Source organism: Haemaphysalis longicornis, unplaced genomic scaffold (genome assembly GCF_048455015.1).
Source record: "Haemaphysalis longicornis isolate Haplotype H1 unplaced genomic scaffold, Haemaphysalis longicornis Haplotype H1 scaffold_5, whole genome shotgun sequence".
Taxonomy (NCBI): Eukaryota; Metazoa; Arthropoda; class Arachnida; order Ixodida; family Ixodidae; genus Haemaphysalis; species Haemaphysalis longicornis.
Genome location: NW_027526385.1, coordinates 71,500,544 through 71,512,579, shown reverse-complemented (window position 1 = coordinate 71,512,579; position 12,036 = coordinate 71,500,544). Strand labels below are relative to the sequence as shown.

Genomic DNA, 12,036 nt, shown 5'->3' with positions numbered 1-12,036 from the left:
ACTTCTCACACTGTACGGGAAGCGTAAGCGTTTTTGTCCAATTAACCCCAGCAACAGGTTCACGGTTCGCATATCAGCTCAAGGATATTGTTCACACACATGGACTTGATCAGAACCAAGTAACCTGCACAATTCGTTTACCTGATCACAGATTTTTGGCACATAGCGCGAGTAGGCACCTACCAAGTCCTGCCAACCATGCCTCTTTTGAGTAGGAGTCAGCCACTTTATGAGAACATCAAAAAAACCTGTGCCATAGCCTCATGTTGGCTTTTTACTTGTGATACAGCCGATAACCATACCAGCCAATAGCCGATACAGTTTTGATTTTAAAGCTCCGCAATGCCAACAGGTGAGACACACGGAGTCCGGTTCAAAGTTTGTGTCCGGACCACTCTGAAGAAAGAAAGGGAAAGGCAAGAATTGCTGAAGTTGTTTACTCTTGCGGAAAGCTGACCTCCCCTTTTCAACGAGCATGGAACAGGTGGCTCATAATTCAATGGTGGCTGCTTGCTTCTCCAGCTGTTCCGCTTGTGGCGGTTCCACTTGGGACTGTTCCACCTGGGACTGTTCCACATGCGGCTTGGGTGTTGACGCTGCTGCTTCATCCTCAGAGCTAAATGGGAGAAAAAAAACGACACGAATACCGCATTTTTAACTCATGACCTCATTCCACGGTAACTCAGCTGTGGTATACTAACAAAAAACGGTTGCGTTCCTTGTGTTCCACACAGAAGTTGCTGTAGCCCAACAGAAAGGCTGTTGTATTCCCTGATGTGTTCCAGATAAAAGCTGCCATATTCCAACAGAGACTGTCGCGTTTCAGCTAGAAGCTGCCCTACCTCAACAGAGATGCTGTCATGTTTCATAAGACTTCGTGTTGGTGTAGCCCTCTCTCCCGCTGTTACCCGGGAGTGGCCACCACGCTACCATGCCCCGTTCGACCAGAACTGCCCCTTTTGCACGGCTCCTGCCGAAGATGCCAACACAGAACATTTGCTGTGGACGTGACCTTCATTGTAAGCGGCCAGAACACGACACCTTCGAGGTACAGCCTGGCAGACACCCTGGCAGACCACCTGACCTTCATCGGTGAAGATGAGGACCCCACCACCGCTCCCTTCTTGCGTTTCTTCACGAAACGGGAGTCAACCTATACTTGTAGCATAGTATTTATGCCAACAGGCATGCTATCGCAATTAAAAAAAAAAAAAGTTGTGTTTCAGCTAGGAGCTGCCATACCCCGACAGAGGGGGTGTCGTGTTCCATGTAGTTTTTCATCCAGAAGCGCTGCCATATCCCACTAGTTGTGTTCACATCAAGGCCTCTCGTGGCATCTCACCTGTCACTGCTGCTGCTACTGCTGTCGGTGGGCGGTAGCTCCATCTCCCCTGCACCGATGACACACAGCCAGTCAACACTGTGTTCCCGTTATACTGGTCAAAAGATGCAAAATAAGTGACATGCTTCAAAGGATCTGTTCACTTTCCATAAAGGGGCCATGCAGACAAAAAAAAGTTTGGTTCATTCGAAAGATTGCCTTGTTAGAATCATAGTGACACCACTCTTAGTGCACACTTCAGTTAAATAAGCTATATAATTAAGAAAAAAGGGAATGGCCTTGCGACCGACTAGCTAATTTCCCGCAGCGAAACCTGTAATGTCATATATGCCCAGCTCTGCGATTGGCAGAGGCTGGCAAAAGAAAACGCAAATTAAGGCAGGGTTTAATAGCTTTCCGAATGAACTATTTGCGCTTAAGTGTAATGCATATTCATTTTACAGCAGTAATAATGGTGGGGTAAACAATGAAAGTTACGAAAATGCACGTCAACATGGAAGTACCGATGCGCACTGCTGTTGGTACTGGGCGCACTATGCTTGTTTTTGTTGCACAGCAGCCCGCCGCTTTGGAGTTGTCTTACATGACCCTGTTTGTCAAGCATACCCCATGTTTCACGAAACAATTTCTTTCTAGAGTAGCAAAAACAAGCCAGGCGCAAATACGGTAAAAAACAAAGCAACGGCAGACAACAGTCTGTGGATGAGTATGGTAGCACCATCTAAGAGGACTGACGGCAAGCAAGGCTGCAGAGCTGAATAACACAGTGGAAGTTCGTTTGAGTACACGCACTTATGACTTCGTTGCTGACGTTGTGAAAACACACGATTTGACGGGAGAATTAAAATTTTAACCTAAACTGATTAATTTCTCCGTGAATAGGGCACCGTTTGCTGCTGGACAAGCGCTGGGGGCACTATAAAACACGAATGCTTTTGAATAAAACAAACTTGTGTTTTATCTGCATCGCCCCTTCAATATCTAGATAATTTCTTTGAAGTTTGCGATAAAGTTTGCATCATTGTTATGAAGATAAAGCAGACTTTTTTAGGAACCAAACTTGAATTTTGTCTTCATGGCCCTTTTAATGCTGAAGCACTTACAAGGCAAGGGAGCCAGTGATCTCCACCGTACAACCAAGGAGGTGCGTTGTTGCCAGGTGGCAAAGAAACTGACTCTGATAGCTGAAACCGCCACTACCCGCACACAGTTACATTCGGTAAAGTACCTTTGAACGTGTATTTCCCTCACGCGACATTTGTCTGACCACCAGTTAGCGGATGGACGATTCCTCACACAATGCTAGAACGCCCCCAGTGACGCTAGACTGCCCCAACACCATCATATCCAGTGTGTGGCTCTGTGACTCCAATTAGTCTATTTTACATCAAGACGGGACTGCTAAATTTAGTGACGTCAAGCAATAAAACTAAAACTGGACTAACCGAGGCGATATTCCGTTCCGAGATAGGTACAAGCTGGGCACTTCTGTTGTGATGCAGAATGTTAATATGAAGTGTTGAGATGCCACACCCCACCTCTAAACAGACCTAAAGGGTACCAAATTGTCTTTATTTGCAAAAAGAATGAGCAGATCGGAGCTAAAAGTTTCGGAAAAGAAATTAGCCCTGCTGGGGCTCAAACCCAGGAAGTTTTCTCCAAAACCCGTGATTTCTACCCCTAGGCTACCGAATGGTGGTGCTGTTCAAGCAGCTGCCTGAAAGAACAGGAGTGTTCCTAGTCTGGTACCCTGAGGGACACCTAACCGAGCTCATATCAGCAAGCGTAGACTGCATACGTACTACAAACCCACTACGGCACGTTTCTCCAGTAGGAGATGTTAGACAAGAGTTTTAGGTGTGCCTGCCTCGATGTTGCCGGTCCCAATGAGCTTGCTCCAGGTGCTGTCGCTGCACTTCCAGAACGCCAGGTCCGTCGGAGGCCGCCGCATAGGCCGCCAGCAGCTCTCCGTTCAGCTGCAGGAAGGCATGGCCCCACTTGAAGGGCCGCAGGCACTCGCGGGCCAGCTCCTCATAGCCTGCAACAGCGCACACTTGTAATACCAGCAACTGATCAGGTTTACAGCTAAGGCTTGTGACATTCCCCGAGTCCGACATGCGCAGAAACTCCAGCAGACGGCGCCATAAGTAAAAATCAAAGTTTTGCCTTTCAATGGAGGATGTACAGCCATGGACAAATGAAACGCGATCCCAAAAATATGACCCAGAACACACAAATAGTGCCATTTATTTCCATGCAAGTCAAATTGACGCGTGACTCAATTACAGTAACAAGGTTCAAAAATGTGGCTTTCCAAGTATATTCCAAAAGCGAGCCATTATTCGACCTTCATGAACAGTGTTTTTCAATTTTTGCGCATTCTGGTTCATATTTCCGTGTTCGCATTTCATTTGTCCAAGACTGCACTCGAGAAAGGGTTAGTAGTAGTAGTATCTGTTTGTTTTATGGCGCAAGGGCAACGATGGCCAAAGAGCGCCAACGCAATGGTTGATCATTTTGAATGATGTTTTAGTAAAATGGTGCTGTAAATGTGACGATATTAAAAGAGGTTAGTGTGGGGGTGTATACAGCCCCTCATTTAAAACAACAACAAAATTGGGGAAATGGGAATGGCAGGGTGAGAATGTAAAAAATAAATAGACACTCATAGCTTCCTCCCACTCTGAGGGGCCCCGAGGTTACATGTGGTATGATATGCGGTTTAAAAAGCCAATGTCTCCCAGGTAAGCAAAAAGGCGTTTACTTGGAATTAAGGGTTGATCAGCTAAAAAAACACGAGGGATGAAGAGGAATCATGTGAGTGTAGAGTTCCCGGAAGTGCTTTTTCCTTGCCTTGTGGAAGTACCCACACTCAACTAAGACATGGCTGACGGATAGGCGATGTTCGCACCTGTCGCATTGTGGCGGTGGTTTGACCTGCAGAAGGTGCGAGTGAGTAGCGTATGTATGGCCTATTCGTAATCTGCACATGTATACTTCCGTTGTTCTGTTGTGTTTTTCTGTGTAGTAGCTGCCTAATTGGGGTTTTATAGTGTGGAGTTTATTATCTGTCTGAGTGTCCCAGTGTTGCTGCCAGCGTTGTCGGATTGCCTTTCGAATGGATGGTTTCCAGTCAAGATAGGGAAGCTGCTGAACGTCGACGCTACAGCGAAGTGCTGCCACAGCGGCGCTCTGGTCTGCGAGTTCATTACCAGGAATGCCACTGTGTCCAGGCACCCAACACACGACTATGACCTGTTTTAAAGCGTAGGCTGCCATTATCTCTTTAACTAACCTGTTCAGCACAATGTTCCTACTCGGTTTTCCATAATGCAGTGCTGTCACAACACTCAATGAGTCTGTGTATATAATGGATTGTTGTATCTTTGTTTGTGTTATGTGTTCTAGCGTAATTAATATAGCATGTGCCTCAGCCGTAAATATACTTGTGTTTCTGTTTAGTGTCCTTGTGCTGGCAAAATTGGGACCGTGTGCAGCACATGCCACAGCAGTGGCAGTTTTGGAGGCATCTGTGTAAAAAGCAGTGTATGGGAATTTGTTTTGCAAGTGCAGGAAGTGTTGTAGGATGAGTTCTGTGGGTGAATGTTTTTTGTAAATTTCCTTGAACGACATGTCACAGGTGACAGGGCGCAGTTGCCAAGGCGGCATGAACTCAACGAAGTCAGTTTTGTAAGATTCAGATAAAATAACCCCAAGTTCCTCTGCCTCCACCTTCACTAGGATAGAGAAAGGCAGAGGAAGCGACGGACGGCTCAAAAACAGCCTTTCGGACGCTTTGTTTTCAAGAATAGCATTTAGCGGATGACTATTTAAGGATGTCGCCCTTACGCAGTACAAAAGTGCCATGTATGTACGCTGGTGTTCTAAGCACCACTGATCCGTTTCTGCATAGAGGCTTTCAATAGGACTCGTCCGGAAAGCTCCGGATGCCAGGCGGAGCCCCAAGTGCAGCACTGCGTCCAGCATTTTTAGAGCTGTTTTTGAGGCAGACCCATACACTACACTTCCGTAGTCGATACGGGACCTGACAAGACTGTTAAAAACACGTAAAAGGCATGTTGTATCTGCACCGTATGACTGGCGGGAAAGGACTTTTAAGATGTTCATAGTCTTCATGCATTTCATTTTAAGTTGTTTAATATGTGGGATGAATGTAAGCTTATCATCTAAAACTACTCCAAGAAACCTGTGTTCTCTTTTTACGGGTATGTCAACTCCCTTAAGTTGTATGGTTGGTTGCAGATGGATCCCACACTTCCTGGAAAAGAGAACACAAGTGCTTTTCTGCGGAATTAGGATAAAACCATTTTTGTCTGCCCACTTGGCTAGTCTGTTCACAGAAACTTGGATCTGCCGTTCACAGATAGAGGAGTTGCATGACCTGAAGCTGATGTGAACATCGTCTACATAGATTGAATAAAAAATGGTGGGTGGCAGTGCTCTCCCTAACGTATTCATTTTTACAATGAAAAGTGGGCAGCTAAGTACTCCGCCCTGGGGAACGGCATTTTCTTGTGTATACGTCCTGGATAATGCTGCACCAACTCGTACCCGGAATGTTCTATCTGATAAGTAGCTTTCCAGTGTGTTTAACATGTTTCCACAAATGCCGACAGATTTAAGGTCATGCAGGATGCCATACCGCCAAGCGGTGTCATAGGCCTTTTCAATGTAAAAAAATACAGATATACAGTGTTGTTTATGAGCAAAAGCATCTTTAACATAAGATTCAACAGCTATAAGATTGTCAGTTGTTGACCTCCCCAAGGGAAAGCCTGCCTGGCAGCTATCAAGGACACCATGATATTCCAAGAAATAATAGATAAGCCGTCTATTGATCATCTTTTCAAAGAGCTTGCTCAAGCAGCTTGTCAAAGCAATAGGGCGATAGCTTGTCACAGAAGAGGCATCTTTTCCCTCTTTCAATATAGCTAACACAATTGCCTCTTTCCAAGCATGAGGAAAGTACCCAGCACACCATATCTTGTTGTACAAGAAGAGAAGAGTATTGAGGGTATCTATGTGCAGGTGCTGAATCATTGTGTATGTTATTTTATCAACTCCTGGCGCCGAAGCGCGGCATGTGTTGAGGGCTACCATAAGTTCCTGCAGCGAAAAATTAGAGTTATACCCGTCATTAGATTTCTTGTTGTCACAAATAGGCTTTCTTTCAACAGATTCTTTGTATCGCCAGAATGTCTCGGTGTAGTGGGAGGAGCTGGAAATATGTTCAAAGTTCAATACTTAAGTGTGCTATTAATGTGTAAGTAAGTTTCGACATCTCTTTAAACGTTGCCAAGTCGGCACCAGCTTCTTTAAACTTTGCATGTGAAATGTAACTGTAGGGGCATTTTTCTAAATATCTGAGGGTGACTGGGAAGTGGTCGCTGCCATAGGGATTTGTATCCACTTCCCATTCGATGGACGGAAAAAGAACGGGGGAGCCTATAGCCAGATCAATGTGTGAATATGTGTGGTGTGCTGTATTGTAGTATGTCGGCTGCTTTTTGTTAAAGAGACAAGCTCCGGATGACAAGAGAAAGTTTTCTATCAAGCGGCCCCGGGAATCTGTGCGTTCCGATCCCCATAGTGGGCTGTGGGCATTAAGGTCACCAACTAGTAAAAACGGTTCTGGCAGTTGATCTATAAGGGACTCAAATTCGTAACTGGACAGACGATATTCAGGGGGAATGTAGTGAGAAATTGTTGTTAACTTGTTGAAGATAATTGCCCGAACAGCAACCGCTTCTAGGCCGGTGCGCAAATGAATAGATTGACAAGGGACAGCTTTTCACATAACGATTGCCACGCCAACCGAGCAGTGCGAGCAGCTGTCTCTGTCTCTTCTAAATACTAAGTATTGGTTTAGGAAGTTGGTATGCTTAGGGTTCAAGTGAGTCTCTTGTAGACACAGGACGGTTGCTTGAGTTTTGTGTAGAATTTCATATATATTATCTAGGTTTTTAATTAATCCCCTACAGTTCCACTGCATAACTATTTGTGCTACCATAAATGTTTAAAGAAGATTTTGGCTGGTGAAGACTAGGGATGGATGTATCACCTACCACACTTAGGTATGATTTGGGCCAGTGACACGGGGGGCTGCTGGCTTTTGTCCCCGCCCCGCCATGGAGCGCTGTTCTTTCACCGCCTTTGGCACTGGCTGAGACGGTGCCATTTCCATGTCCTCGTCTGAGTGCTGGGACAGCGACGAGATGGAGTCCTTGCGGCCTCCGACACGGAATATGTTCGAAGTGGAGGAAGGAATCCCTCCCACCAGAGTTTGTTGCATGTTGGACGCAGAGGTGGTCGAAGGACCCGCCACATCTACATCCATGGCCACCTGAGGTCTGGTAGCCGGAGGAAGGGGACCGACGGCAGAGCCGTCACTCCTGGCATTCGTGGCCGACGCAACACTTGCGGGTGCCACAGGTGTTGTGTCAGCTGGTTGGGCAGCCTTAGGCAGCACCTCGGGGGGCTGGGGCGGCACCAAGTCTGCTTCACAGTACTGGGTGGCCGCAGTGACTAGACGCCGCTCCGCCCCCCCGGCAAGCCACATCGGCATACTTCGCAGAAGCAAAGGCGTTGAGCCTTTTACGCGCTTCTAGGTAAGAGATGTTCTCATTGACTTTAAGATTTATTATTTTCTTCTCAAGTTTGAATGTTTCACACGTCCTTGAGTACGCTGTGTGCGGGCCACCGCAGTTCGGACATTTGATCAAAGTGCTGTTGCAATTCTCTTTGGGGTGGTCATGCTCTGAGCACTTTGCACACGTGAAAACGCCCACGGCAGTTGTTAGTACTGTGCCCATAACGTTGGCACTTAAAGCACCGACGCGGGTTGTGGACATATGGTCGGACGGTACAACGAAGAAAGCCTGCATTCACAAATTCAGGTAAGGTACTACGGTCAAAGGTGAGGACAACATGTTTGGTTGTGATTTCCTGATTTTCTCGACGCATAGTGATCCTCCTTGCTGCAATGACGCCCTGGTCGCGCAGGCCCTCGAGGATGTCAGAGTCAGTTTCATTGTAGAGATCAGATTCGGATATGACACCTTGGGATGTATTTAGCGTTCGGTGGGGAGTGACTTTGATTTTCAGGTCGCCAATGAGGGTTTGTTCAAGGAGCTTTTTTGATTGAGCCGGGTTGTTTACTTCTACAAGGATTTCTCCAGAGGTCAGTTTCTTGGCTTTGTAGTGTTTTCCTACATGTTCAACGCACTTAGCTATTAAGAAAACGGATGTAGATGTCACTGGCTTTGTACTATCTTCGGATGCGATGATCAAGAACCGGGGAAAGTTGTCAGGTATTTGGAACGATAGGGCAGGCAATGGGGGAAAATTCGCTTCGGTGCGGCCCCTTTTGGGGGGCCGATCAGTGGGTTTAGAAAATTTTGAAAGAACCATGCAGCATGGAAAAAAAGCAGAGAACGGGGGTACTTTCTTCGCTCGGTTTACCCTGATGCCGAGAGAGGTCCCGGAGCTTGACCACGGCTCCGACGGCCACCGTTTGTGGTTTCTACCCTTCACCTTAAAACTCCTAGCCACGGTAGGATACAGCATGAGTATGGGGGTTTGGGGTCCGCGGTGTTGCCAATACCGTCACCAAGATTACTCAAGGTGCCCCGTGCGGGGTCGAGAAAGGGTTGAATTGCCTGCAGTGTGGGAGAGACTGTAAGGGGGAGAGGGAAAGAGACGGGTATATCCAATACCTAGTGCTTCAATTTGTTCTTGTCAGTTACACTAGTACTACCCTCTGTATGTACGGAAGTGATTCAACGTTTAATGGTGCCTTGCAGTGTACGGCACATGACCCTGAAGTGCCAATCATGCATTACGGCAAGTGTTGACATGGTCTTGGTGTGGAAGTATTCTCACAAGGCACTACTTATAAGGTTTCAATAAAACCCTCAATATTTGTGTATTCCAGTGCCTCTATGACATTCCTATGATAGTTATAGGTGTGCATTTGGAGGGAGAGAGATGGTGACTTGAGTGCAAACAACATCAATCAACAAGTGCAACAAAACTATTAATTTATGAAAAAAAAAAAAACCTGACGGAACACCTGGAGAGGACATGTGTGACAAATCGCCTGCGTCCCCGCCTCCTTTGTCCTTCATCCGTTTTGGTCTTTGTGACACTCGCCGAAGGATTGTGTTTTTCGGAAACCAGCCCATATCATACTTTTAGAATACAGAGAGCAGGTTACCCATATACCTAGGGCCGACCAACCCTGCTTTCTCAATTACGATATCTCATACAATGCTGCGTTTTGGGTGGTATAGTTCTGAATAGTTCTGAGCAGTTTGTGGGCATGGGCAGTACACGATATATTGCTCTAACCCTACTTTCAAGTGCCCGTTGGGATCTTTCAGGAATAAATAAATAAACACATCAACTGCTTTCGCAATATGACTTCGAGGGGCTAAAAACAAGAAAAAAGTACGGTGCAGCTCTGGAGTAGTTGAGTCCGAAATGAGAAACCGGAGAGACCCCCACAAGGAGAGCGAAGGTCATGGTACCCGCAATGTAGCAACCGGCCGCCAGTGCTTCAACACACGACAGCTGCTGAGGGCGGCCGTAGTTGACCGGATTGGCAGCCACCAGATGTGGCAGCAGGCGCGGGTGAGGGGTGCGCATCTGGCCGAAGGGAACATCCGACAGGCGCGCCCACGAGCAGTCCACAAGGGCCAGTCCGTGGCCTGTCACGATGTCCCTGAAACATCAGCACCATTCTATAACTTGTTGCTCCATTTCCTTTTGGCCACATACCCACAGGGGGATTGGCCAAGAATCGGTCGTATTGGCTAATGCGCCCGCTTGACAAAACTATAAATTAGAAACAAACATTTGAATGAAGAAATAGTGCATAGTCATAAGAGAATTGGTAAACAGAAAGATCGAAAGCTGAAGTAGGAAGAAGAAAACTAACTTTTTGTACAGGTAAGATTATGCTCAAGAATAACAGCTAACAGGGTACGGGCCTAGTATCGGAAACGTAGACATAAGCGGAAGCAGCGACCTCTAGATTTGTAACAGAATGTCGGGGATGTGGCCCTTAAGTGAAGGCAGCATGGGCGTTGAAAGAGGAAGTCCCAGCCGTTGTAATGGCGTGGCCAGGTTACATCGTCTCATCAGAGAAAAACCGCGGCAATACAAGAAAAGCGATTTGTCGTTTCGTATGCACAGCAAACAGCAAGAATTTCGGAGCAACACTACATCGGAAGTTGTGTAAGGCAGCTTCGATCGCATTGACGAGTTTTACAAAAACGTGGACTCCAAGTATGTTTTAAATAAGCGTATTCTTAAAAAGTACAACTGGTGGAATGCGCGTATTACAACTGCACCCACCGGTCTTCCGGTGACAAGCACCGCGTGGCATTGGGAGTAAGAACGACTCCCGGGAAGCGCTGACCGAGACGTAGAAGCCGCACGATCCCCTTGCGTGCGAGTTTCCGGCCGGTGCAACGCTTCGGATCGCAGTGGCCCAGCTCCCACATGGCCACAGCGAAAGGCCACCGGACTCTCTCATCGTCGTCTGCATGCGATAGAGGTTATCATTGGTTACAATTTGCGCAGAGGGCTCCAACGTCAAACTTTACCATCGTCCGAGTCGTGCTCTGGTTTTCGCCCCATACTTTCTCCGGAGGCTAGCCGTTCTTGTTTTCTTGCGCGGGCAGCGGAGTGCTTACCTCCTCTACATTTCTTGTTAGAACGTTTATCCATTTACTTTGATTGCAAGTTGACACAGCACACGGATACCACGGATACCGGCTGCTGCGAACCTCGTGCATGTGTTGTTTGTATCACGTGACTTGTACTATTGCAAAAGGTGGAGAAATGACTCTGGGGACGTAAACTTCGTAAACTGTTGAAGCTTGCAGTGGGACAGGGGCTGAGCTTACTCCTTTTTTTCTGCAAGTTTCTTTCTTGTATTCTATTTGGCTGCACTGCATTAGTTGAAGTGAGGTTATCAGAGCCATAAGCTATGCTGTCGCAGATTCAAGTCCAGCCAACGTCAATAACGGATTTATTTAAGAATTTGAACGAATCTGAAAACTCGCAAGAGCCTGAAAAACATTTAGAGCAGTAGATGATGAACCAACGTAGCGTCATATTTCCGCATGCGTTTACAATTTATATTTCTCCTAACCACGCTAAATATAGCTTGTAAAATATTGCGGGGACAATAACGTGAACGTAATGTAGTTATGCCGCACTGGCGTTGCTTTCTAGCATTGAGATTGTTCAGAGTTACTCAGGAGATTGTTATGCATTATGGCAAAGGCTGCTGCACCCCGGGGATCCTTTCCCCCGGTATAGTGCCTAGAATATACTGGTATATTCTAGGCACTATACCCCCGGGGTGCTCCAGCCTCGCCCGATCGGCGGCTGGCTGGAGCCCATGCTGGAGCCAACTTTTCTTTCCTCCATGATGTCCATGCTCCATGGCTGGAGCGCCCCACGGAAGTGACGTCACCTGTTTTTTGTCATTGGGCATCCTCGAGTAGTCACAGCAAGCCATGCCCACGAATGCCTACCAGCTCACCACCTGTCTAAGGCTTTCGTGCTGCAGCTTGGCATAAATGGTGTTTCACTACTCCAGCGTTGTTCCCTCATTCACCCTTTTGTGTGTTAGCTAGCTTTACCGAGGCAGCAAAACGGCA

At 47.0% G+C, this 12,036-nt stretch overlaps 1 protein-coding gene across 1 annotated transcript; it reads right to left on the bottom strand.

The window, feature by feature from the left end:
• Nucleotides 1-421: 421 nt before the first annotated feature.
• Nucleotides 422-11,382, bottom strand: LOC144138420 (18S rRNA aminocarboxypropyltransferase). Its single transcript, XM_077670691.1, has 6 exons — nt 10,972-11,382; nt 10,721-10,907; nt 9,892-10,085; nt 3,210-3,380; nt 1,343-1,391; nt 422-616 (listed from the first exon to the last, which is right to left on the bottom strand). The coding sequence occupies exons 1-6, from the start codon at nt 11,093-11,095 to the stop codon at nt 490-492; spliced, it is 852 nt and encodes a 283-aa protein (XP_077526817.1). The 5' UTR covers nt 11,096-11,382; the 3' UTR covers nt 422-489.
• Nucleotides 11,383-12,036: the final 654 nt, after the last annotated feature.